The sequence below is a fragment of the Rattus norvegicus genome, chromosome 13, assembly GCF_036323735.1.
Source record: "Rattus norvegicus strain BN/NHsdMcwi chromosome 13, GRCr8, whole genome shotgun sequence".
Lineage (NCBI taxonomy): Eukaryota > Metazoa > Chordata > Mammalia > Rodentia > Muridae > Rattus > Rattus norvegicus.
The window spans coordinates 46,460,529-46,482,207 of NC_086031.1; the positions used below are offsets into that span (position 1 = coordinate 46,460,529).

General features: G+C 41.8%; 1 protein-coding gene across 5 annotated transcripts in view; it reads left to right on the plus strand.

Annotated features, from left to right (window-relative positions):
- Nucleotides 1-3,860: 3,860 nt before the first annotated feature.
- Rbbp5 (RB binding protein 5, histone lysine methyltransferase complex subunit) overlaps nucleotides 3,861-21,679 on the plus strand; it is a 29,856-nt gene continuing 12,037 nt past the window's right edge. The window contains exons 1-11 of one of the 5 annotated variants that reach the window (NM_001107174.1): nucleotides 3,861-4,248; nucleotides 10,676-10,701; nucleotides 11,378-11,550; nucleotides 15,268-15,408; nucleotides 16,085-16,247; nucleotides 17,865-17,974; nucleotides 18,875-18,994; nucleotides 19,081-19,234; nucleotides 19,330-19,401; nucleotides 20,152-20,269; nucleotides 21,464-21,533. In NM_001107174.1, coding sequence (NP_001100644.1) covers nucleotides 4,230-4,248; nucleotides 10,676-10,701; nucleotides 11,378-11,550; nucleotides 15,268-15,408; nucleotides 16,085-16,247; nucleotides 17,865-17,974; nucleotides 18,875-18,994; nucleotides 19,081-19,234; nucleotides 19,330-19,401; nucleotides 20,152-20,269; nucleotides 21,464-21,533 — 1,166 coding nt within the window. In that variant the 5' untranslated portion in view covers nucleotides 3,861-4,229. The remainder of the gene's footprint in view (nucleotides 4,249-10,675; nucleotides 10,702-11,377; nucleotides 11,551-15,267; nucleotides 15,409-16,084; nucleotides 16,248-17,864; nucleotides 17,975-18,874; nucleotides 18,995-19,080; nucleotides 19,235-19,329; nucleotides 19,402-20,151; nucleotides 20,270-21,463; nucleotides 21,534-21,679) is intronic. The other 4 variants (XM_006249775.5, XM_039090699.2, XM_017598792.3 and 1 more) reach the window with 4 other exon arrangements.

The window sequence follows — 21,679 nt, forward strand, 5'->3', positions numbered from 1 at the left end:
AGCTAGATGCTAGGTAACCAAGGAGGACTGCAGCTCCATCTTGGTAGCTGTGGTGGGACTTAGTTCCCCGCTATGGTAAAAACTACGCAGTGCCTACAGAAGCATGACAACAAAGAGCAGGCTACGAAGTGGCTCACCCAGGTCACCCAGGTCTGACATGCACTGTACTCACAACATTAGCATCTAATGGGTAATGACCAGCGGACACCCAAGGTCTGCAGCTAACAGAGTAAGCCATCAGCTGAGACAAAGATGTGTTTCCTCCTGACAGTCAGGAGGGAGAGACCGGCATGGGGACTGGAGAGTCTCATTCTGTATGTCTGGAAAAAGGACCCCAGAAGATTCACAAAGGTTTTTTGTAGTTGAAATTATAAGGGAATGACATTCAAGAAAACCGATCCAGTAATAGAGGAGAGGATACTTAATGCCAGCTCCTTGCTACCCTGGGATTCTAACTGTAATTATGTAAAGCAAAGCAGTTCCAATGGTTCAAAATGATGAAAATCCTGAAGGGCTAGCAGCCACTGAGGATGACCTATGCTTGGGAAAGCTAAACATGGAAAATCTGGGCACATGAAAACTTGGCAGCTTTCCTTTCCCTGTCTGATATGCCTCTCCTCGTCTCTCCTCTCCTCTCCTCGCCTCTGCTCTCCTTCCCCCCCTCGGATTCCCTTTTATTTTTGGAGAAAGCATCTTGCTATGTAGCATGGCTCAAGTTGGCTCTGAACTTTAGGTTCTCCTGCTTCAGTCGCCCAGGTGCTGGGACTACAGTTTGCACCAGGCCTGCCCTTGGGCTGTCTCTAAAAGCTTCGACATTTGCCACTGCTATTAGTTTTTTTTTTTTCCTTGTATTCCTTTCTTGATAAATTAGCTTTGCAAGTACTTAATGTCAACAGAAAACCCCACCATTTTCCTGTGGCAGTTAGACAAAATGGTTCTCTCTGGTTTGGTAGTGCTGGGGATTGAACCCAGGGTTTCACACATACTTGATAGACAAAGGTTCTACGGCTGAGATACATTCTCATCCCCAAAGAGGCGGGGAAGTCTTATATCGTAGCCCAGGCTAGCCTCAAATGCACTATGTAGCATAGGTTGGCTTTTAACCAGAAACCATCCTTCACTGTCCTGAGGGCTGGACTGAGGTGGGAATGGCCTAGTGGAAGGCCGAGTTTACAGGAATTTTATTTTCATTTTTTTGCTACTTCTCTTGAATAGTAGATTTCTTTACTTTTTTCTTTTAACATCATAACATGAGAGATGAGGGTTTCTTATTACTGTGACTGTCAACCTTGTCTCTATGCTGGGAGCTTTCAAATACACTTACATTCTCTTCGCCAGCTGCCCAGGGGAGTTCTCTGTTGACAGTGAAGCAGGAGTGCTCCGGGTAGAGAGTACCCACCTCCTCCCCCATCCTCCTCTATGGTGCTTTAGGTTCAAACCCAAAGCCTCACACAGGCTAGGGCAAGGGCTCTACCATATACCCCAGCCCAGAATTTATGATTTTTATCAGTAAGAGAGGTAAATACTAGGCTGGCCTACTGCACGGAGGACAGAAAATATCTTACTGAGAGGGAAGTTCAGTCTGGCTAAAAACCAAGTTCTTTTTCAGAATAACTGACAGGTATAAACTGCTCTAGGCCAAGAAGGAAACAATATTAAAAATTTCTCCCCTTCAGCACAAAACTTCAGATACCCTGTTTTGGCAATGAGTAGTCTCACGGAGCCACGCCCACCAATTACAGTTTTTCTTCAAAGTAGAATACAATGAATTACAAGGTATATACTGTATACCATACCAAAACAAGAAAAAAGAAACCCAAAAATCAAAAACCAAACCAAACTACCACCACCACTACCACCACCACCACCACCAAAGCCCCAATCCCTGCTAATTCATTATGAGGGACAATCACATGTAAGCTTTATTACTAATTCAGAGATTTCTTAAATTGCAAAAATATGCACATATATAAAATTGACAAAGTACAGTACATCTTTAACTTGGATTTCTTTGAAGTCCATGTCTTGTCCTCTCTGGTCAACGTATCTGAGCTGGGCCTTATACAAACTCTTGCCTTCTCTGTGACCTATGCATGAGCAAATGGAGCCCCAAAGCAGAAATGTGGCTCCAGTCAGACCTATTATTCTCATTATTTCCCACATTTCAACAAACCTTTGCTATTATGCTGCCTTCAATTCTGTCTCCTAATCTCTCTCAAGCCCATTGCTTGTTTTTCTCCTCTACTGTAGATTGAATTCAGATCATCTGCATCGTCCCACAGGGTCACACTGCAGTGAACTCATGGAGAATTTCCACCCCTCACATGAATTCCTACTCGGCGGTGTCCTTAAGAGTTTGTTTTTTAGGTCTAGGCTCTGTGGGTAAGGCTTAGTTAGGTTCAATCACCAGTACCAGAAGAGCCAAAACCAAACCGAAGCAAACCAGCAGCAGCAAAAAACCAACCAACCAAACAAACAAAAATAAAAACCGAAAAAACCAACCTGTCTAATCTCATTTCCTTCTCTCTCACTCCAGGACTCACTATATCGCTCAGGCTCCTTTGTGAGTGCTGAGATTACACGTATGTCCTACAAGGCTAGGTAGAAATTTATTTCTTAAACATTAACTTGATCGTATTGTTCCTTCCTTGAAAATCTTACAAAAATGCATGGTCCATTAAAAAATTTTGGCAAGGGACACCAACAGACTGCCTACAGAAGAGAAAATAAACATGTATATATGTGAAAAGGTCATCACTGTTACTAAGTGCGTTTTATTCTTTTACACTTAACCAGTGGGTACAGCTGAAGAGACTTGATAATAAGTCACTGTGAGAAGTACAGAAACTTCTATAAATTATTTCTGGTAGGATAATTTTTGGATGGCATTTTGGAAAATTTGGATAGGTGAAGGGGTGAAAATTGTCTCTGAGCCTCAATTACTGTTTTTTTTTTTTAAATTTTTTACTAGATATATTTCTTTACTTACATTTCAAATGTTATTACCCTTCCTGGTTTCCTGTCCATAAGCCCCCATCCCTTCCCTTTCCCCTCCCCCATACGGGTATTCCCCCCCATACATTCCCCCTTACTGCCCCATATTCCTCTGAACTGGGGGTCCAACCTTGGCATCGATTACTGTTACTGGGTTAAGAGGCTCCAAGAAAGGCATATTTAGGAGATAGTAACTGGTAAATAATGGCTAATATTTGCCGTCACCTGACATGTGTTTTGTATGCTAACTCATTTAATCCTCACAATTCTCCAAGTAGTATTATTATCACTCCCATTTCACGCATAAGGAAAGGATTAAATACCCATAATGGGGTGGAGTCAGTTAGGAGGACCTCTGAATTACTGTCATTATATCTCACAGGGGAATCTAGCTTGACTTGCCCACCACATCTGCAGTCCGATAAACACCTCCCATCCCATGCCCATTATTTACCACCAGCTGGTCTTCTCTGATTGCTGTGTACATCGAATCTGACAGAACTGTGGGGGCACTCAGTCCATTTCTCTTGACAATTTTCCCGTGTCCTAATCGATGTTGTGTACACAGTAACTACCGCAGGAAACGGCCTAACAAATGCTATCGTACCTTTTTCTGTGATGTATGGTATATTTTTAGGGACATGGAATAATCTTCAGGAAACTAAGTCAGACACATAGTAACTATGCATTGCACGGTGAGGCAAGCCAGCACGCGCTCTGACCACGTTCAAGAGCTCCAACACTCGGGCACTAGGGGCCGACCTTTCCCGCTTTCCTTCCGTAGAAAGAATCGCCCGGAACCTTTCTTGCGATGTTGCAGGTAGCCGCCGGGACAACCAAAGGAACACACAGCACAATGAGTATTAGTGGGTTAGTGATATGCCTGAAATTTCTTTCTCACTTACATGGTCCCGGAGAGAAAAGCTTCCCATTCTTGAACTTTCTGGAGTTCTGAATGACTATGATATTTTTCATATCTCAATAATATTACAATTGATTGATTTAAAGAGCGTTTAATCTTTTTTTAAATTAGGGATAAATGTGGACAGCTACGTAAAACGAACAAGGAAGGCGGGGGAGGAAAGCGGAAGCCGCGGGGCCTTCTAAATACGAAAGTCTCCGGAGCTTGCGCCAGGCTCTTCGCGGCGCCCCCCACTTAGACGCGGGGCTTCTGAGCGGGTGGGGGAGAAGGAACTGTTGCCGGTGCGGAGACCAGGCGGCCAGCGTCTGCAGGGATGAACCTCGAGTTGCTGGGTGAGGAGAGCTGGGCTGCGTCTTCCCTTTGGTACTGGGAAGGAGGGAACCTGGTCGGGAGGGAACGCAGGCTGCAACCTTAGGGACACTCTTCTGAGATGATTCATTGAGTGCTCAGGATGTGGAGTTGCAGCAGCAGGAGTAAGATCAGCTCCTGTCCGAGAAGAATGCATTACTTTTCTGAACCGCTTTCAGATCAGTTGTGGAGTCATTGAGGCACTTTTTGTAGAAGCTGCGATTTCGAAGATCGCAGGTGCTGAAGTAACAGAGCAGACAGGACCAGAGTTTTGGAGATGCAATCTGAGGAAGTGTGACCTAGGGTGGGTCAATTTTGAAGACCTGTCAGAGGAGTGGGTAGCTAGATGGGATAACTCTTACTGGAACGGTGTTATTTAACCAGATTTTATTAAAAAAAAGTGGGGGGTAAGAGTGTTGTAATTCGGCACTAAGTGGCGTAGTTGGCATTTAGGATCCAGTCATCCTGACTGCCAGTTTAAGGTCCTTAACCACAAGGAGGTGTAGACCCCCCGAAATGTGAACTACACAAGCAGTTGTTTTATTCTCACTATTCTTTTTAAGTCATTGCCTCCTAACCCCTTTTCCACATCAGTCTTTTCTTCTGGCCTCCCATGAGGTAATGTTTAGCATGATGATTCTGTTTTCAAGAGCTCCTACATGACTTGGCTTCCTTTAATGGTTGGGGTTTTTTTGTTTGTTTGTTTTGTTTGTTTGTTTTTGAGAAGGGATGGAGGGCTACAAAGATGATTTTTAAAGTGTCCTTTGTCTTTATAGTGGCTTTTTGGAGCATGCATTCCTGCTTGTGGATGTAATACTGACAAAGTATGAAAGTATGTACATCTGTGTCTGAAGTAAAAGACACCAATGAGAACATTTTTAGCTTTTGTGTGCGTGGGTGTTTTGTCTGTATGTATGACTGTGCACCGGTGATGTGCCTGGTGCCCACAGAAGCCAGGAGAGTCAGATCCCCTGAAGATGGAGTCACAAATGGTTTTGAGCTACAATATGGGTGCTGGGAATCTTACCTGGGACCTTTGAAAGGGCAGCCGGTGCTCTTAACCACTGAACCATCTCTGCAGCCCCTCTGTGAGATAATTTTTCTGCTTTGCTAAAATGTGGGTATTGTAATAAGGAGATAAGCAAGAGTTTAGATTGGTGCTGTTTATTTTGCAGAGACTCATGGATGCCAGGTTGGATAGTTTGCTTTTTAAGGAAGATAGGGCAGACCAATCGACGACTCAGTGGGAGTGCCGATTTATAAGGTCTGTCTGGCAGTAATAATGCACAGTTGAATGTTGAGACAATATAAAAACCAGTCTGGAAGGCCACAATGTATGAGTGATAAGGAATGTGTACTGGGTCATGGGAAGAAAAAATATTGGGGAGGTAGTGTTGGCAGGATTTGAGTATAGTGGTGATGAGAAAACGAACCACAAAATAGCGGTGCTTGATTATTAAGATATAAAGACATTTGATCGGTATCTTCAGCATTTGATATGTTGTTATAGACTGACAGCTTGAGAGACAGGTCTTGACTTATGATCACCGTTCATTTCGGCTTACTGAAACCCTGTGCTAGGTGGAAGGGAAAAAATGAGAGGGACAGAAAGTTGTCAGGGACAAGATCTTTGGTTATTTACCTGGAGGGAAAAGGATGAGCAGATAATAATAAGTTACCTAACGTATGCAGTGCTGCATGAACGAGGCACATTTTCAGGTTCCTTTCATATATTTCCCCCAAGTACAGCAGTATAGGATACAGGATAGCAGTTCCTTCCCATAGACACCAATTGAGTGTCAAGGTAGCACCTGAGTCTCAAAAGTGAGAAAAACCTCCAAATCATGTCTGGGCAGCTTGCACTGTTTAGCAGCCAAGATGAAGGTGATTTTAGGAGGGTGTGGGAGAAGTAGAGACCAAGGGAGATGATTCTTATTTGTAAGAGGAAAAGAGGAAAGCTGTTACAAGCAGGGAAAGGGGACAGAGGTGATATGATTGTGGGAATAGTTACACACTGAAGGACATCTGGCCAGATAAAGGAAGTGAAGGACAGGATAGGCTGTAGGATGTGCCACTCAGGTGGCTCCTAGACAGAATACCAACTTTACTTCTGCGACCATCTGACCACTTTTTGAGAGATTGCTGTATAACGGGTGGGCTGCACTGGAGATGAAAAATTACTCGGTCAGAGCCTCTTGCATCCCGGGTCCCGTGCACTTAGGCAGGTGCTACATCACCAGCCTGAGATAATTTTCAAACTCATCTTTTCCCATAACTCATAGTAAAAATACATTTTGTTTTTAAATTTAATTTTAATTTATTTAGTGTGGATTTGTGCATATGGGTGTATGCATAAGCGCACATGCAGATCAGAGGACAACTTTGGGCAGTCACTCTCAGCACATGGGTTCTGGAGCTCTAACTTAGCTTCTTAGACTTGGCAGCGAGCATCCTTAGCCACTGAGCCATCTCACTGGCCTGAGAAATAAGCTATTACAACCCCTGTGTGTGTGCATGTGTAGTTAGACTATTTCCAGCATGGTGTGTCTGTGATGTATGCCGATGTTTGTGTGCATGTGTGTGGGTGTTTGTCCACTCAAGAGGCCAGAGAAAGGAGTGATGTATCGTCCTTTGTCATTTTCTCTTTTCCTTTGAGGCAGAGTCATTTCTATCAACCTGGAGCTCATGGTTTTCAGTTGGACTGGTAGCCAGCAAGGCCTTCCTGCTTCTGTCTACCTGCTTTAGTGCTGGGAGAGCACTGGGGGTACCAGCCTGTGCTGGACTTCTGTGAGCTCTGGGATCTGAACTCCAAGTTCAGGCTTTGCAGCAAGCGCTTTTAACCACTGAGCCATCTATCCAGCCCTAGAATTTTTTGAAATGATCTTTAAACCTTTCGTTCATTATCCTCTGATATTTCCTGCTCTAATCTATTTTTAAAAACTTGTTTTTCATGGACTATGATGACTTATTCATTTTTGGTAGATTGAATTGTACCATCTGAAAACAATAAGATACTGCTTTTTGTCCTGGATAAAAAACACAAACAGGAGAAGAGAAACAAATAATTCTGTACAATTGAGTTACAAAATATCACTACAATGGGAGATCCACAGGAAAGCAGCTAGTGCTGCTCTGTTGATGGGATTGGTGTAAAACTTGGGGTACTTTTACAGATACTGAGATGGAGATGCCAAGCCACCAACCAACCAAAAGGGTAGGAGCTTTCTGTGAAGCAAACATTCCTAGGCATGAATGAGTGCATGGTAGAGAATACACATGAATGAATGAGTACAGGAAATGGTGTTTTCTAAGCTGGTACTCAGGGCATGGTTAGTTTAAGGTCTGGCACAGGTGCTCATAGTACAAAAACAGAATATTCAAAATGAATTATTTTGGCCAGGGCCAAGCTAAGCTTGCTTTTCAAAGTTGGGGTTTGGTTCTTTTTTTTCCCCAGCAAAGGATTTTGAGTGCGGGAGTGCTGTGATACAATTGTGGGTGGAGTTAGACCTGCAAGTTGTTTGAAAGACTGATCAAGGGAGGCAAGACTGGCTCAGGGCAGCGTAAGAGGTGTGGTCATGTTAGAAGGATGGGGTGGTATATGCTATCTAGACGCTACAAATTGAATTTCTCAGAAAGAGATACTGACAGAGCCATCTCCTGTTAAAGGCAGCAGAATGGTCGAGATAGACCCGCTACTGTGATTCCAAACTGGTATGGAAGGGAGGAATTTGTTGGCAATTAAAAAATAGGACTATTGAGAGACGCTCATGACAGCCAAGTCTTGGAGATAAAGACTTTATCCCATGTGACAGGAGAAGCCTGGACTGCTTGCTCCAAGGCCATTTGAAGCAAGGATCCCACAGGGAAGACCTGAGGAGGTGCTTGAAGAATCGGATGAGATTACACGAAAAGCTAACACTCAGAATCCAGACAAGCAAGTCCAGGAGGAGGCTCCATAGTGGAAGATGGACACTGGTTTTAGGGACAGAGGGAGGAAAGCTAATGTAATTGAAGCCAAGATTGTAAGAGTACGGGGACAAGAAAAGGTTTCAGTGTTTTATGAAACAGAACAAAGAAGTCTTGAGGGCTGGAAGGAACAAGTTATTCATTCAGTATTCTCTGATAAATAGCGTGTGTGTATAAATTCCCACTGTGAATTTTATAGGGAAAGGCTAACTAGATGGTGAAATTCTTTGTTTTTTGTCTTTTTGTTTTTTTGTTTTTTGTTTTTTTGTTTTGTTTGTTTTTTGTTTTTTTTTGTTTGTTTGGTTTTTTTTGTTTTGTTTGTTTTTGGTTCTATGGCAAATGGACAGTGTTTTTGGAACTAGCAGAATAAAATGAATAGTGGTTGTTGCCCAGAAAAGTTCTCATTAGATAAAGAATCTAGGTAGGTTTCTTAGCTCACATTGCTAATTGTTGTTCAATTCCTTGGCCCCTAAAAGAGCTTGTGATCACTGTTGAGATCCTTGAGGACTTGAGGAAAACAAATATTAACTATGCTGAAAGGAAGATGGGATATACCTTGACTTTCAGGAGAAAGCAGGTATGGTTGGTAACTCACAGAGTAGTTAGTGACCTGCTGGGCAAATCTAGGCAGATTCTAGGAGTTATATTTTTTAGGCACAGGCATTGTTTCTGGTTCAGGTCTGGATCTAGCCTTTTTTTAAACTGTAGGACTTGGCCTTCATGCCTAGCTTTCATCTACAGAAATGAAGTGTGGTAAGACCTGTTTAGTAGTGAGTTGAGAGGACTGACTAGGTTGTAGAATTTGTAGTAGCCCACTCTGGCTTGAACCCTGCGTACAGCTCAGGCCACCTTCAGCCTCAGTCCCACCTCTGTCTCCCAAGTGCTGAGATCATGTAAAGATGCTCATAACAATTCCTTTTTTAATGATTTTTAATTTTTTGTTTTGTGATTAAACATTTTATGTGTACATGATGCGTGTTCCTGTTTGTGTGTGCACATGTTTGCGTGTGTATGTAGAGGCCAGAGGTTGATGTTGGGTGTCTTCCCCTTCCCATTTTGACATGGGGTCTGCCACTGAACCTGGAGGTCTCTGATTGGCTAGAATGTTTGGCCAGTAGCAGGCATCTGCCAGTCCTATTCCCCTGTGTACACATCGGGCTTTTTACCCTTTACATGAATTTTGAGGCTCTGAACTCCAATCTCTAGCCAAATGGTTTTAAAAACTTATATTAAAAATATATGTAGATGGGGCTGGGGGTACTGGAGAAATGGCTTTGTCTGCTCTTCCAGAGGTCCTGAATTCATTTCCCATCAACCACATGGTGGCTCACAACCATCTGAAATGGGATCCGATGCCCTGTTCTGGTGTGTCTGAGGACAGCTAGTGTGCTCACATACATGAAATAAATAAATCTTTTTTTTTTTTTTTTTGGTTCTTTTTTTTTGGAGCTGGGGACCGAACCCAGGGCCTTGCGCTTCCTAGGCAAGCGCTCTACCACTGAGCTAAATCCTCAGCCCCTGAAATAAATAAATCTTAAAAAAAAAATGTATGTGTGCGTGTGTGTGCTCTCGAGTACACACGGAAGTCAAAGAACAACTTGTGGAAGCTTGTTTTCTCCTATTTTATGGGACTTGGGGATCAAACTCAAGGCTGCAGGCTTGACTTGCAGCCCCTTTCCCTGCTGAGCCATCCTACTAGCCTGATTTTTGTTTTTTTTTATGTTTGAATGAGTACGTATTTTTGTTTACTTCAACCTGTGAATGTAGTCTATTGATTGGGACAGCAACACTAGCTATATTAGTATGGGTGCTCTCAAGTGCTGCCCTGCAAGCACTTTAGCCACTGAGACACCTCTCCAGCCCATTATCACACTTTCATGTAACACATGTTCTACTTTAGTAACTTTAAAATCAGTATTTAAGAACATTTTCTTGGTACAGCTCAGCATTTACATTCATTCCCTTTCATAATTGTGTGTGTGAGAAGGGACTGGCTGGGGTTTTTTGTCAAGTAGGAATATGATAAGAAAATAATAGGATAGACTTTGAGGACAGTTGGTGATTCTGCATTCTAGTGGCTCAGAGTGTTCTGAACTCACAGCTTACAGTTCTAATGCTGGAGATTAGAGGCTTTTGACTGCAAAGTTCAGAGCCAGAGGCTTGTTGCTCAGGTCCTTAAGCAGATGCTTACAGTAGGCTCACCTGGTCAGTAGCACGCCAGCTCCTATGTCCTGAGGACAGCCTCAGAAACACTTTACTGTATGTTTATGAAGTGACAGAAGTAAAAAGGCAAATACCATCTGCATATGGTGATGAGTAGTGTGACCCCATGGAGCCCCTAAGCATGCGTCCACCCCACCCCACTTGGCCAATGCTGTGTTGATGTGGGCCCTTGTGTGCGGCTTATGCCTCATCTACTTTCTTTCTTTCTTTGCCTTGTTGCAGAGTCCTTTGGACAGAACTATCCAGAGGTGAGTTTAGTTTTGTTGTAATATGGGGGAAATGCTGACTGCCTTTTATTTATTTGGTGACAAATAATTAAATGTCTCTCACACATATTGCATTGGTGAAATTGGAGTGTTTAACTTCGAACAAGAGGTAATGTACAAGTTTGGCTGGAAATCTCAAAGTAATTTTTTAAATCTTAAGGTTCACTTTTCTTTAAATAAAAGGAAAAATTATTCACAACTTAAACTGAAGGACTTTTTAAACAAACAGTACCATCATCTACACAGGAACTTTTTTATGAGTGCTTTACAAGTTTTGATAAGTGTATTTACATAGTAATAATGATCACTATGTGTAATAGTGCACTTGTAACATTTCCTGTGCTTCATTGTGGTCATTGAGGTTATTTTTTAAGGCTTAACACTGATGTAAAATAATGTAATTTTCTTAATGTCACACTCAGGCTATTTCATAGCTTTTACAATTTCCTGTAATCAGTAGTAACACTTTGCCCATTGATGGCAAAGTACGGAGGTCCGTTTGAGTGGCTCACTATCACTTCCAAAGTTTTTGGCTCAGTTAATAATTATTTGTTCATTTTAGCCTATTTAAAAGGAGTATGAACGCTTAGAAGAACACATTTCTATATGATTGTCCTTTATGACTGAGAACCCTTGTGTATATTTACTTGTCTTACAGGAAGCTGATGGAACTTTGGATTGCATCAGCATGGCCCTGACTTGCACCTTTAACAGGTGGGGCACACTGCTTGCTGTTGGCTGTAACGATGGCCGAATTGTTATTTGGGATTTCTTGACAAGAGGCATTGCTAAAATAATTAGTGCACACATCCATCCAGTCTGTTCTTTGTGGTAAGGAATTTTGATTTGATTTGATTTACTTTATTTATTTATTTTTTTGTGGTATTAGAGATTGAGCCCAGGATTGTTACATTCTGGGCAAACATTTTACTTACTGAGTTACATAAATACCTTCAGCCCCATGCTTCTTTTTCCTTTTTTCTGGTTTATGTGCATCTGTATAGGTATGTTGGCATGTGTGTGGCCTCATGTGTATATGTATGCCTATGTGCTTGGGGCCCCAGTGTTAATCTCAGGTGTTATAGATAGAACTGGTGGGAAAGGTGCCCCAGTTTTTCTGTGTATAGACTTGAACTTAGACCCTCCATGGTTAAGCCTTAGTTTATTTCTCCCATCATTTGTCCTCAGAGTCTAGAATTTAGGAATAAATCTGCCTCATCTCTGATACAAGTGATATCATCAATATTTTCCGAACCCTCCTTTTATGCCAGGTATTGGCTTAAGAACTTTGTATATATTGACTAATTCTCACAGTCCTCTGTAAGTAAAGGCTCTATCCTTCCTGTCATGGATGAGGAATTGAAGGCCAGAAAACCCATATACTTCCCCAAGATCACCCAGCTAGAAGGTAGTAATGCCTAGGCTGGAGCAGAAGGCTGATCTTCGAGCTTCTGTTCTTGCATTGCCTGCTAAGTTCTACAGTAACAAGCATTTTTCATCCCACAGTTTGGACTAATATTTGTTTGTGATTCCGTTATGTTTCTTCTATATTTCCTTTCTCTGATTCCTGCATTCCTGTGGGGTACTTGAACAAATTTAGGGTATTGTATTGATTGTGCCTTCTAGTGGTTACTAGATACAATGTTACATACCTAATTTACCACAATACCCAAGGGTTGACTCTGCAACAGTTCAGATGAAGTACAATGCCCTGACATTTCCTTCAGTTGCCTCCCTTGTCTAAAATGTAATTATTTCACACATTTCCTCTGCATATACTGTAATTGGCACAAGACAAACCAAACATATAGTGATATTTTTTATCTTTTTCTTTTTGTTTAAAGACATTGGTTTACCCTACTTGTCCCTTTTTGAGATAGTCTCTCTACATAGCCCTGTCTCTCCTGGAACTCACTATGTAGACCAGGCCAATTTTCAGCTCAGAGATCCTCCTGTCTTTCTGCCTCAGGAGTACTAGGATTAAAGACGTGTGCCACCGTGCCTGACTCTTGATCTCTATAGTTTTTTATGAGAAATTGTCTTTATGTTACTGTTGTCATTTTCCTGTTTTTCCTATTTTATTTTGTTTTTGTTTTTTTTTTTTTTCTTTTTCTTTTTTCTATTTTTCGGGGCTGGGGATTGAACCCAGGACCTTGCGCTTCCTAGGCAAGCGCTCTACCACTGAGCCAAATCCCCAACCCCTATTTTATTTTGTTTTGTTTTTATCTTTCTAGACAGGGTTTCTCTGTAGCCCTGGCTGCCTTGAAACTCATTCTATAGACCAGGCTGCCCTCAAACTCAGAGATCAACCTGTCTTTGCCTCCTGAGTGCTGGGATTAAAGGCCTGTGCCACCACTACCTAGCCTCCGTGCCACTTTTAAGATTTAAGATTGAGAACATTTCTGCATAATTTGTGTTTTGGATTTTTCAATTTTTATTTTATTAATTTTCGATGTTATATCAAATCAGTTCTAACTATGGGGCTGAGGGTATGCCTTATGTCTGGGTATAACTTCTGACATTCCTAGGAGACACAAGCTCACAGCAAACTCCCTGTTCCTCTGGTTCTTAAGTGTTTCCACCCCATTTTCCTGATGTGCCCAGAGCCTTGGGTGCAGCAGTTCTGTTGTAGATGGGTCAGCTAGGCCTGGGCTCCACAGCCCTGCACTTTGCTTGGTTGCACTTTTCTGTAATCGTCTCCATATGTTGCAAAGAGAGTTGAGTACTACACTTATCTGTGGGTATAAAGAGAAATCTTTGGAATGTAGGTGGGGGTTACGTTGGTTTAGTAAAGAGGCAATTGTATGTTCTCATCCAAGATCTTTGACTTCTCTATTTCTGGGTGGTTGGCTAGGGTTTCTAGAACCAGGCATGATTTCCTTCTTGTTGAGCAAGCTTAAGTCCAGTTAGAGAACTGTTGGTTACTGCCAAGGTATGCGTGCCACTACTATACCTTTAGGGTTATTGGCCATGCTGGTTGTTGCTGTGGTTGGTAGGTGCCATAGCTGGGTGGGACAATTGTCTATTGGCTAATTCCCTCCTTTGGAAGCTTGCATAGTGCTTTCTGGTATGGTTAAAGCCAATCCTGAGTGAGGTTTTTCAAATCAATTCTAACTATGGGTGGACATCTCTGCCTTATGTCTAAAGTTCATGGCCTTTTCACCAGTAGGGACTTCCTTCTACCTCTGGGGGTAACCAAGGACAGTAGCAATGGCCTGTAATGTTTTGGGAGTCTTTTGGGCATCCCTGAGCAGCAACTCACGAGGGTTTCTCATGACTGCTGTTGATGGTCTTGTGTGCTCACTGGCCTTACACTTGTTATGGATGACCTTGAACTTCTCATCAATCCTTTCTCTCCGGAGTGCTCAGACTACAGATGTGGTCCCTGAACCTAGGGCCTCCTGCATACTAAGCAGTAGCTCTGTCAACTAAGCTCTGTCCTCAGCTCCTGGAATGGTTTCCTTAGTTTATATTGTTGGATTTCAGCCAGCCACCTGTTTTAGTCAGTAGGTTTTGTATGTTTTGTTATATTTGGAGAAATTTAGCTATTACTTCTTCAAATACTTTAAAGGTACATTCTAGTCTTTGTAGGACTGACACAGATGTTAGATTATAGAGGGTACACCTCCCCCACCCCCACTCCAGCAGGACCCCCCAGCCCTGGCACATCAAGTCTCTGCAGGCTTAGGGGCATCCTCTCCCGCTGAGGCCTGGTAAGGCAGCCCTGTTGGAGAAGAGGATACCAAAGTTGGGCTCCAGCTTTAGGCAGAACCTCTGCTCTAGTTGGAGCCACACAAAGAGTCTGTCCACCTTTCAGTCTTTAACAGGATGTCTAGTGTGCTTAGCTGCATTGAAGAAATGATTGTTTCTTAATTTCTATTGCTTTTGCCTTTGAGACAGTCTCACTCTGTAACCCAGACTGTCCTGGGACTCAGGTGCCTCCTACCCCTGCCTCCTGAGCACAGGAATGGTAGGGTAGACGTCTAGCTGTGCGGACCTTGCTGACGACGATAGAGAACTTGTCTTGCTTGTGTTGGTGCTTTGAGGGAACAACTCTGGAAATTACGATGAGCATCAGCTCTGAAATCCCCCTCAGGCCCTTTTTGTGTTTCATGGTCTTAAAAGTCAACTGATTTGGGGACTTTACCAAGATATTCATCTATTATTTCATGGTATGAACTGTACTGTTATTTTGAAGTATAACATTACTGTATGTAAAGGTAGTACAAGAGCCAGGCATGGTGGCACATACCTGTAATCCCAGCACAGGCATTAGGCAATACCTTCTCTTTATTGGGAAATAAAGGCAGGAGAATCCTGAGTTCAAGGTCAGTCTGGGTGTGTACTGAGACTTTCTCTCAGGAAAGGAACAAAAATAAAAAAGAAAGTCATGAAAATATCTATTGATTAGTTGAGGAGTTTGAAATAGATTTGACTATATTTTTAAAATGTTGACCTGTGCAGTTAGGTCAAAGTTGTATCTATAGTAATGGTGTGCATACTTTACTTTAGACAATGTGCTAAATCCACCTCTGTTTTTTCCCCTAGTTGGAGTCGAGATGGTCATAAGCTCGTGAGTGCTTCTACAGATAACATAGTGTCACAGTGGGATGTTCTTTCTGGAGATTGCGACCAGAGGTTTCGATTCCCTTCACCCATCTTAAAAGTCCAATATCATCCTCGAGATCAGTATGTTTAAGATACTCCTTTCCTAGGGCGGGTCTCATTTCCGAGTGGATTAGCTCTGGGCTATGATATCTTCAGATTAAGGTTTTAAGAGGCAAACGCAATACCTTTCCAAGCCTATATAAAACCCTCTTCTGTCTAGCTTGGTCTACTGGATGCATTGTAAGGAGACTGTAACAGATCATTAAGACTTTGGAAATGACCAAAGGTGGGAATGATGTGATAAGGGGCCCTGACCCTTCATCCTTTAGACTCCTTTAGAATGAAGAAACAGTTTCATTTTAAGACTACATTTACGGAAAAGCATTCCGGTATTCCATTATGCACACACCACTTTGATTTCTCGGGGATCCCCCATAATCTACTCTGTGAGTATGATGCTCGTCCTGTGTGCCTCAGGCCTGGGCCATATTTGATAATGTCAGTATTTTGTTTTTACTTTATTAAGTATCTTACTAGTTTACTAAGTATTTTTAATGATCAACCCTCATTTGTCAAGATAGGCTCTCATACTTTGAGTCTGTTATTAGATTGTAGGTTTTATGTGTTTTCATCGTTTCATGTTTGTTGGAGCTGGGAGAGCCAGTGAGGAAAGTGCTCAGGGATCAGGGAGGAAGGACAGGGACTCAATCTGCTGATACCAAAGCAATAGCCAATATGTGTTCATATTTTTAAACAGGAACAAGGTTCTCGTGTGTCCCATGAAATCTGCTCCTGTCATGTTGACCCTTTCAGATTCCAAACATGTTGTTCTGCCGGTAGACGATGACTCGGATTTGAACGTGGTGGCATCTTTTGATAGGCGAGGGGAATATATTTATACAGGAAATGCAAAAGGCAAGGTAAGCTATGAGGTTAGTGAGGAAAGGCTGTGTGTCTGCCTTGGCTCCTGTTTACTCTTTCTGCTCTAAGTGTCTCTTGTCCCTAGAATAATCTCTCACCAGATGAAATGTAGCTAAGTTTCCTTTCATGCCTTGATGCTAATCTCTGTACTTTGAATTAGAGTCAGCAGATGAGCTGATTTAGATAAGGATGGAGACAGTGTGGGCTTGCTTTACAATTCTTCCGGCACTTGGGGAGCACAGGCTGGAGAATTACTCCCAAGCTGAGGACCGTCTAAACCAAATAGTAAGGTCCAGGCTAGTTTGGAACGATACAGCGACTTATCTCAAGGAACTGGGGGGGGCGGGGGAGAGGACACACACACACACACACACACACACGGCGATAGCTTAGTTGTAAAGTGTTTCTTAGGTGCTCATGAGTCTTTGAGTTTAATCCCCAGCACCAGAAAAAAACAAAAAGGAAAGGACAGAAGCTTCTTCACCAGTTAGTAGTAGTGAAGAGACTATTGTAAAGTTACCCACTGGGGCACACTGATGAGAATGTCTTAATACCTAGTTATAGAAAACCCAGTGCAGCAGTGTGTGCCTTTAATTCCAGCACTCTGGAGGCAGAGGCAGGAAGGTAGATCTCTGTGAGTCCTAGACCAGCCTGGTCTACAAAGCAAGTTCCAGGGCAGCCAGACCTACACAGAGAAACACTGTCTTGAAAAAAAAAATTAAAAACCAGCCAAACAAAAACCCAGAATAAACATGTATATACTTGCGCATTCACATAGAGAAACACAGTAAAATTTAAACCAGTTTAGCCTACATATAGTACTGAAACTATCTTTTTTTTTTTTTTTTTCCTTAAACTTGCCCTTTGGGATGTTTGGAAATGTAGGGTTTTTGGGGGTTGGGGGTAGTACATTGTAGGTGTTTCTTCTGGAAGCAGTTTTTAAAAATTGTTGTTAAGATATATATTAACAGCTGTAGAGTGCTTGTCTCCATGAGTGAGGTGCTGGGTTCTATCCCCAGTATAAGAATAATATATAAAGAAGATCCACACAAACTTATCCCTGTAAGCATTTTAAAATGTTAGGCTCAGCGGTACTCCACGCATTCAAGCCTCACCACGTCCTCTGCGGATCTCTTTTGTCTTGCATATTGAACCTCTGTCAGGGAGTCTGTCCCCAGGCCCTGGCAGAGTCACTCTGTGCCCTATTGCTGAATTTGAGCACTGTAGGCACTTTGTGGAAATGGTATAATACTGTATTTCCCCATTTGCAACTGGCATATTTCATACAGCATAGTGTTCTCAGGGTGACTGTTGTACTGTGTGTCAGAATTTCCTTCTCTCCTCTTCAGAGTGCAATCATAGCATATTTGTCTGGTTTGTCTCCACTTGTTAGCTCTTGTGAATAATGTCAAACGTGTTCTCACAGTAGATGGTTAAGACTCTGTAGTTTATTGAAAGAAGTAAAATATAGTATCAGTTAATAAGATTGAATATATAGGACAATTCATATATATTTGAATTGTTACCAGGTCTCTTCACAGTTTAAAAACAAGTCAAATCTAATTGCTATTAATCATCAGAATATTTACTTCTTATTTTTGTTCTGTAAACTTCAGATCTTGGTCCTAAAAACAGACTCTCAGGATCTTGTTGCTTCCTTCAGAGTAACAACGGGAACAAGCAATACCACAGCCATTAAGTCTATTGAGTTTGCCCGAAAGGGGAGGTGAGTGAGGCCTTGTCCCCTGTGCACGGAGCTTTTATAACAGACTCTCACTACATGACTCAGGCCGGCCTGCGTCTTGTGGTTCTACCTCAGCCTTCTGAGTGCAGAGATGATGGCACTAACATGTCCAGTGAGGTCTTAGATTTGCTCTGGGGTTTTTTTTTTTAAGTGAATGGAATACAAATAATAATTATTATCTATCTGTTCTTAATTTAATAATTACTATTTTGATGATAATTATTATTGTAGTATGTGTAATTTATAAATTTTATTAAAGCTGTTAGAATTGCTCACTGTCTGGTTTTTAGGTTCATAAAATGTCCCTCACTGACCAGTAGTCAGGTTTTGTGGTTGCCAGGTTACCAGACATTTCCTTTACAGAAAGATGCTAGAATCAAAGTGCCTAGTGCATAGATCTGAGTGAAGGGTTAAATAGTTCACTTATGTTAACAGGCTAAGGACAAAACCCCAGGGCCTCCCTTATACTAGACAAGTGCTCTAAAACTGAGGTGCACTCTCAGTCCAAAATAAATAAGCATCATTTTAAAAAAATACACACTTAGCTTATTGATATATAAATAGTCATACTGTGTTTGAAACAGACCAGATAAATAAAGTATGTAATTATTGAATATTACATAGGATATGCTTTAAGCAGACTGGTTCAGAGGTCTTGGATCTTAGTTCAGTCCAGACACTGTTAACATGAGGTTTGAGGATACTCAGGATAAAGTACTTGTATTTTTACTTTATTGGTTTGGAGTGACGAGTAGAGATACCTGGGCACTGAATCTTGACCATTCTTAGTTTCTCTCCGTTTAACTGGTCTAAAAAATAGCAATAGAAAATGTTAACAGGGACAGGTTTCTGACTTGTCTAAAACCTCTCTCCATTCTGTAGTTGCTTCCTGATTAACACAGCAGATCGAATAATCAGAGTTTATGACGGCAGAGAGATTTTAACGTGTGGACGGGACGGAGAGCCTGAGCCTATGCAGAAACTGCAGGACTTGGTGAACAGGTAGGTATTGATGCCAGAAGAGTGTGGGACCCACCTTCCCTGGGCTCCTGTTCCGGGTTCTTTTAGGAACGTTCTTTATCTTTTAGGACTCCATGGAAAAAATGTTGCTTCTCTGGGGATGGGGAGTACATAGTGGCAGGCTCAGCGAGGCAGCATGCGCTGTATATCTGGGAAAAGAGCATTGGCAATCTGGTGAAGATCTTGCATGGGACCAGAGGGGAGCTCCTGCTGGACGTGGCTGTGAGTAGAGCAAGATGTTGCTTTGGTGGCACACACTAGCGTGGCTTGAATCTGTTCTGACCAACAACTCTTCTCTCTCTTAAATTACAATTTAGTGGCATCCAGTTCGACCCATCATAGCTTCTATTTCTAGTGGAGTGGTGTCCATTTGGGCCCAAAATCAAGTAGTAAGTATTTTTCTGGTTGATTTGCTTTGAAACTTGGTATTTCTTTTACCAAAAAAAAAAAAAAAAAAAAAAAAGTCCTACTGAGTAAACTAAATACTACTTTAATTACTTTGTTTCACATCTGACCCTTATAGCCTAATTAAGCTCATTTTATTTATATATATATATATATATATATATATATATATATATATATATATATATATATATATATTTCCTCCCCGCCCGGAGCTGGGGACTGAATCCAGGGCCTTGCGCTTCCTAGGCAAGCGCTCTACCACTGAGCTAAATCCCCAACCCTGCTCATTATATTTAGTGGCACTTCAGAGGGGCGTCCTTAGTTCACAGCTTTGTTTCCATGTATATACATTTTCCACAACTTTTTAACATTCCTTTTGCTTTCTCATCTGAACACTTTTTTTTTTTTTTTTTTTTTTTTGGTTCTTTTTTTCGGAGCTGGGGACCGAACCCAATCTGAACACTTTTAAACTACCTTTGTATAGTATGTTTTGTAAAGAATAAAGGAAGTTGTGATTTAGGAAAGAAATGCAGTTAATAAATTTGCAGTGTTTATATAAAAAATATATAAAAAAATTATATCAAGTTGGCAAATGCTTAGATACCTAAGATTTTATTCTCTTATCCCAGGTTTAATCTTAGAATGCTTCGTCTGATTCATGCTGAAGATAAGTTGTCAGAACTTACATTGTTACTGATTTTTAGATTGGTGACTCGTCTGTTTTGTCATAGGAAAATTGGAGTGCATTTGCACCAGATTTCAAAGAGTTGGATGAAAATGTAGAATATGAGGAAAGAGAATCAGAATTTGATATTGAGGACGAAGATAAGAGTGAGCCTGAGCAAACAGGTGATGTCTCAACAGCAGATGGTATTCCAAAAGGAAAAGCATGGTTTTACTTAATGTGTACTTGGTGTTGAAACTGTACCTGAGAGCGTCACTTGCCACCTTTCCCTCGTGAGTATGTAGTTTTCACAGTGCTTGACGAGTCTTAATGTATGTGCTGCTCAAATGCTCGCACGGGCATACTGGTGCTCTCACAGCTCTCCTGACATGTCATCTGTATGTCGTGGTGAGTCACAGGTGATTAAGTGATCACACAAAGCACAGAGATGTGCTCAGGCTCAGTTGATGTTGTGTCTTCTGTTACACCTTCATCAGTAGTAAAAAGGCCAAGAGCATGGGCGCTGATACGAGGCAGCTTTTGGCAACATATTTAGACTTGCATCCCTCATCTCTAAGGTGGGATAAAGGTAACATCCATTTCTTTGCATTGCAAGGGATAAATAAATATTTAGTGTAAAACACTTAGTGTGTGCTTAGCCTGTAAAAGAACCCCTAAGACTTTTATTATTATGATCGTAATCATTGTTATTTTTAATCTCCTAAATTTCTGAATAGGAACTCCTTGGAGATAAAGATCTGACCTTTTTCTTGCTGTTTGGAGGCAGAGTCTCATTGTTGTGGCCCAGCCTGGCCTCAGACCTCCCTTTCTGCACCAGCCTCCCAGTGCTGAGATTGCACGGGTTCATTATCACTCCCTGGAGATTTGACTTATCTTCCTGGTTTCTCAATTAGCAATAATCACGCCCTGGATAAACCTCATTGGCTCTCCAGCTTGAACTCTGCTCTTCACTTGTAGGTTTTAGGTAACTTACATGTCTCCTGGGATTTAGAAAGACCTCTAAGGATGCAGAAAGGTGTAGGTAGTTTTGGCAGTCTTAGATTATGTTTTGTGAATCTTCTTAGATGTCCACATAAATCAGGCCCTCTTCTTGTCTCCCCACCAAGGACAGGGTGTATTAATTTACTCTGATGTCTACTGTGTTATGTTGAAATGATCTGGCTGTTTCCTGGGTAGACTGTGAGACCTTGTGAAGAGCTGTTCCCAACTTCTTGGCTGTCACTATTTCCAGCATCAGTATCTAGTGGGCATTCAACCTCTACTGTTAAGTGATTGAATGAAATGAACTGTTGGGTTAGTCTTAGGTAACAAGAAGTTTTCCATATCTTTTTAACCCTCCCCAATATTCTCTCCTGCAGGGGCTGATGCTGCTGAAGATGAGGAAGTGGATGTCACCAGTGTGGATCCCATTGCTGCCTTCTGTAGCAGGTGAGCAACTTCAAAGGCTGAGTGTCACTCCTGTGTCTTGTGCACTGCCCAGTTTCCCCAGCTTTCCCTCCACTTCCAACTGCTTACAGTAGAATAGAGAACAGTCCTTTGCTGAACAAAATGTAATACAGATTTTAAGTAACTGA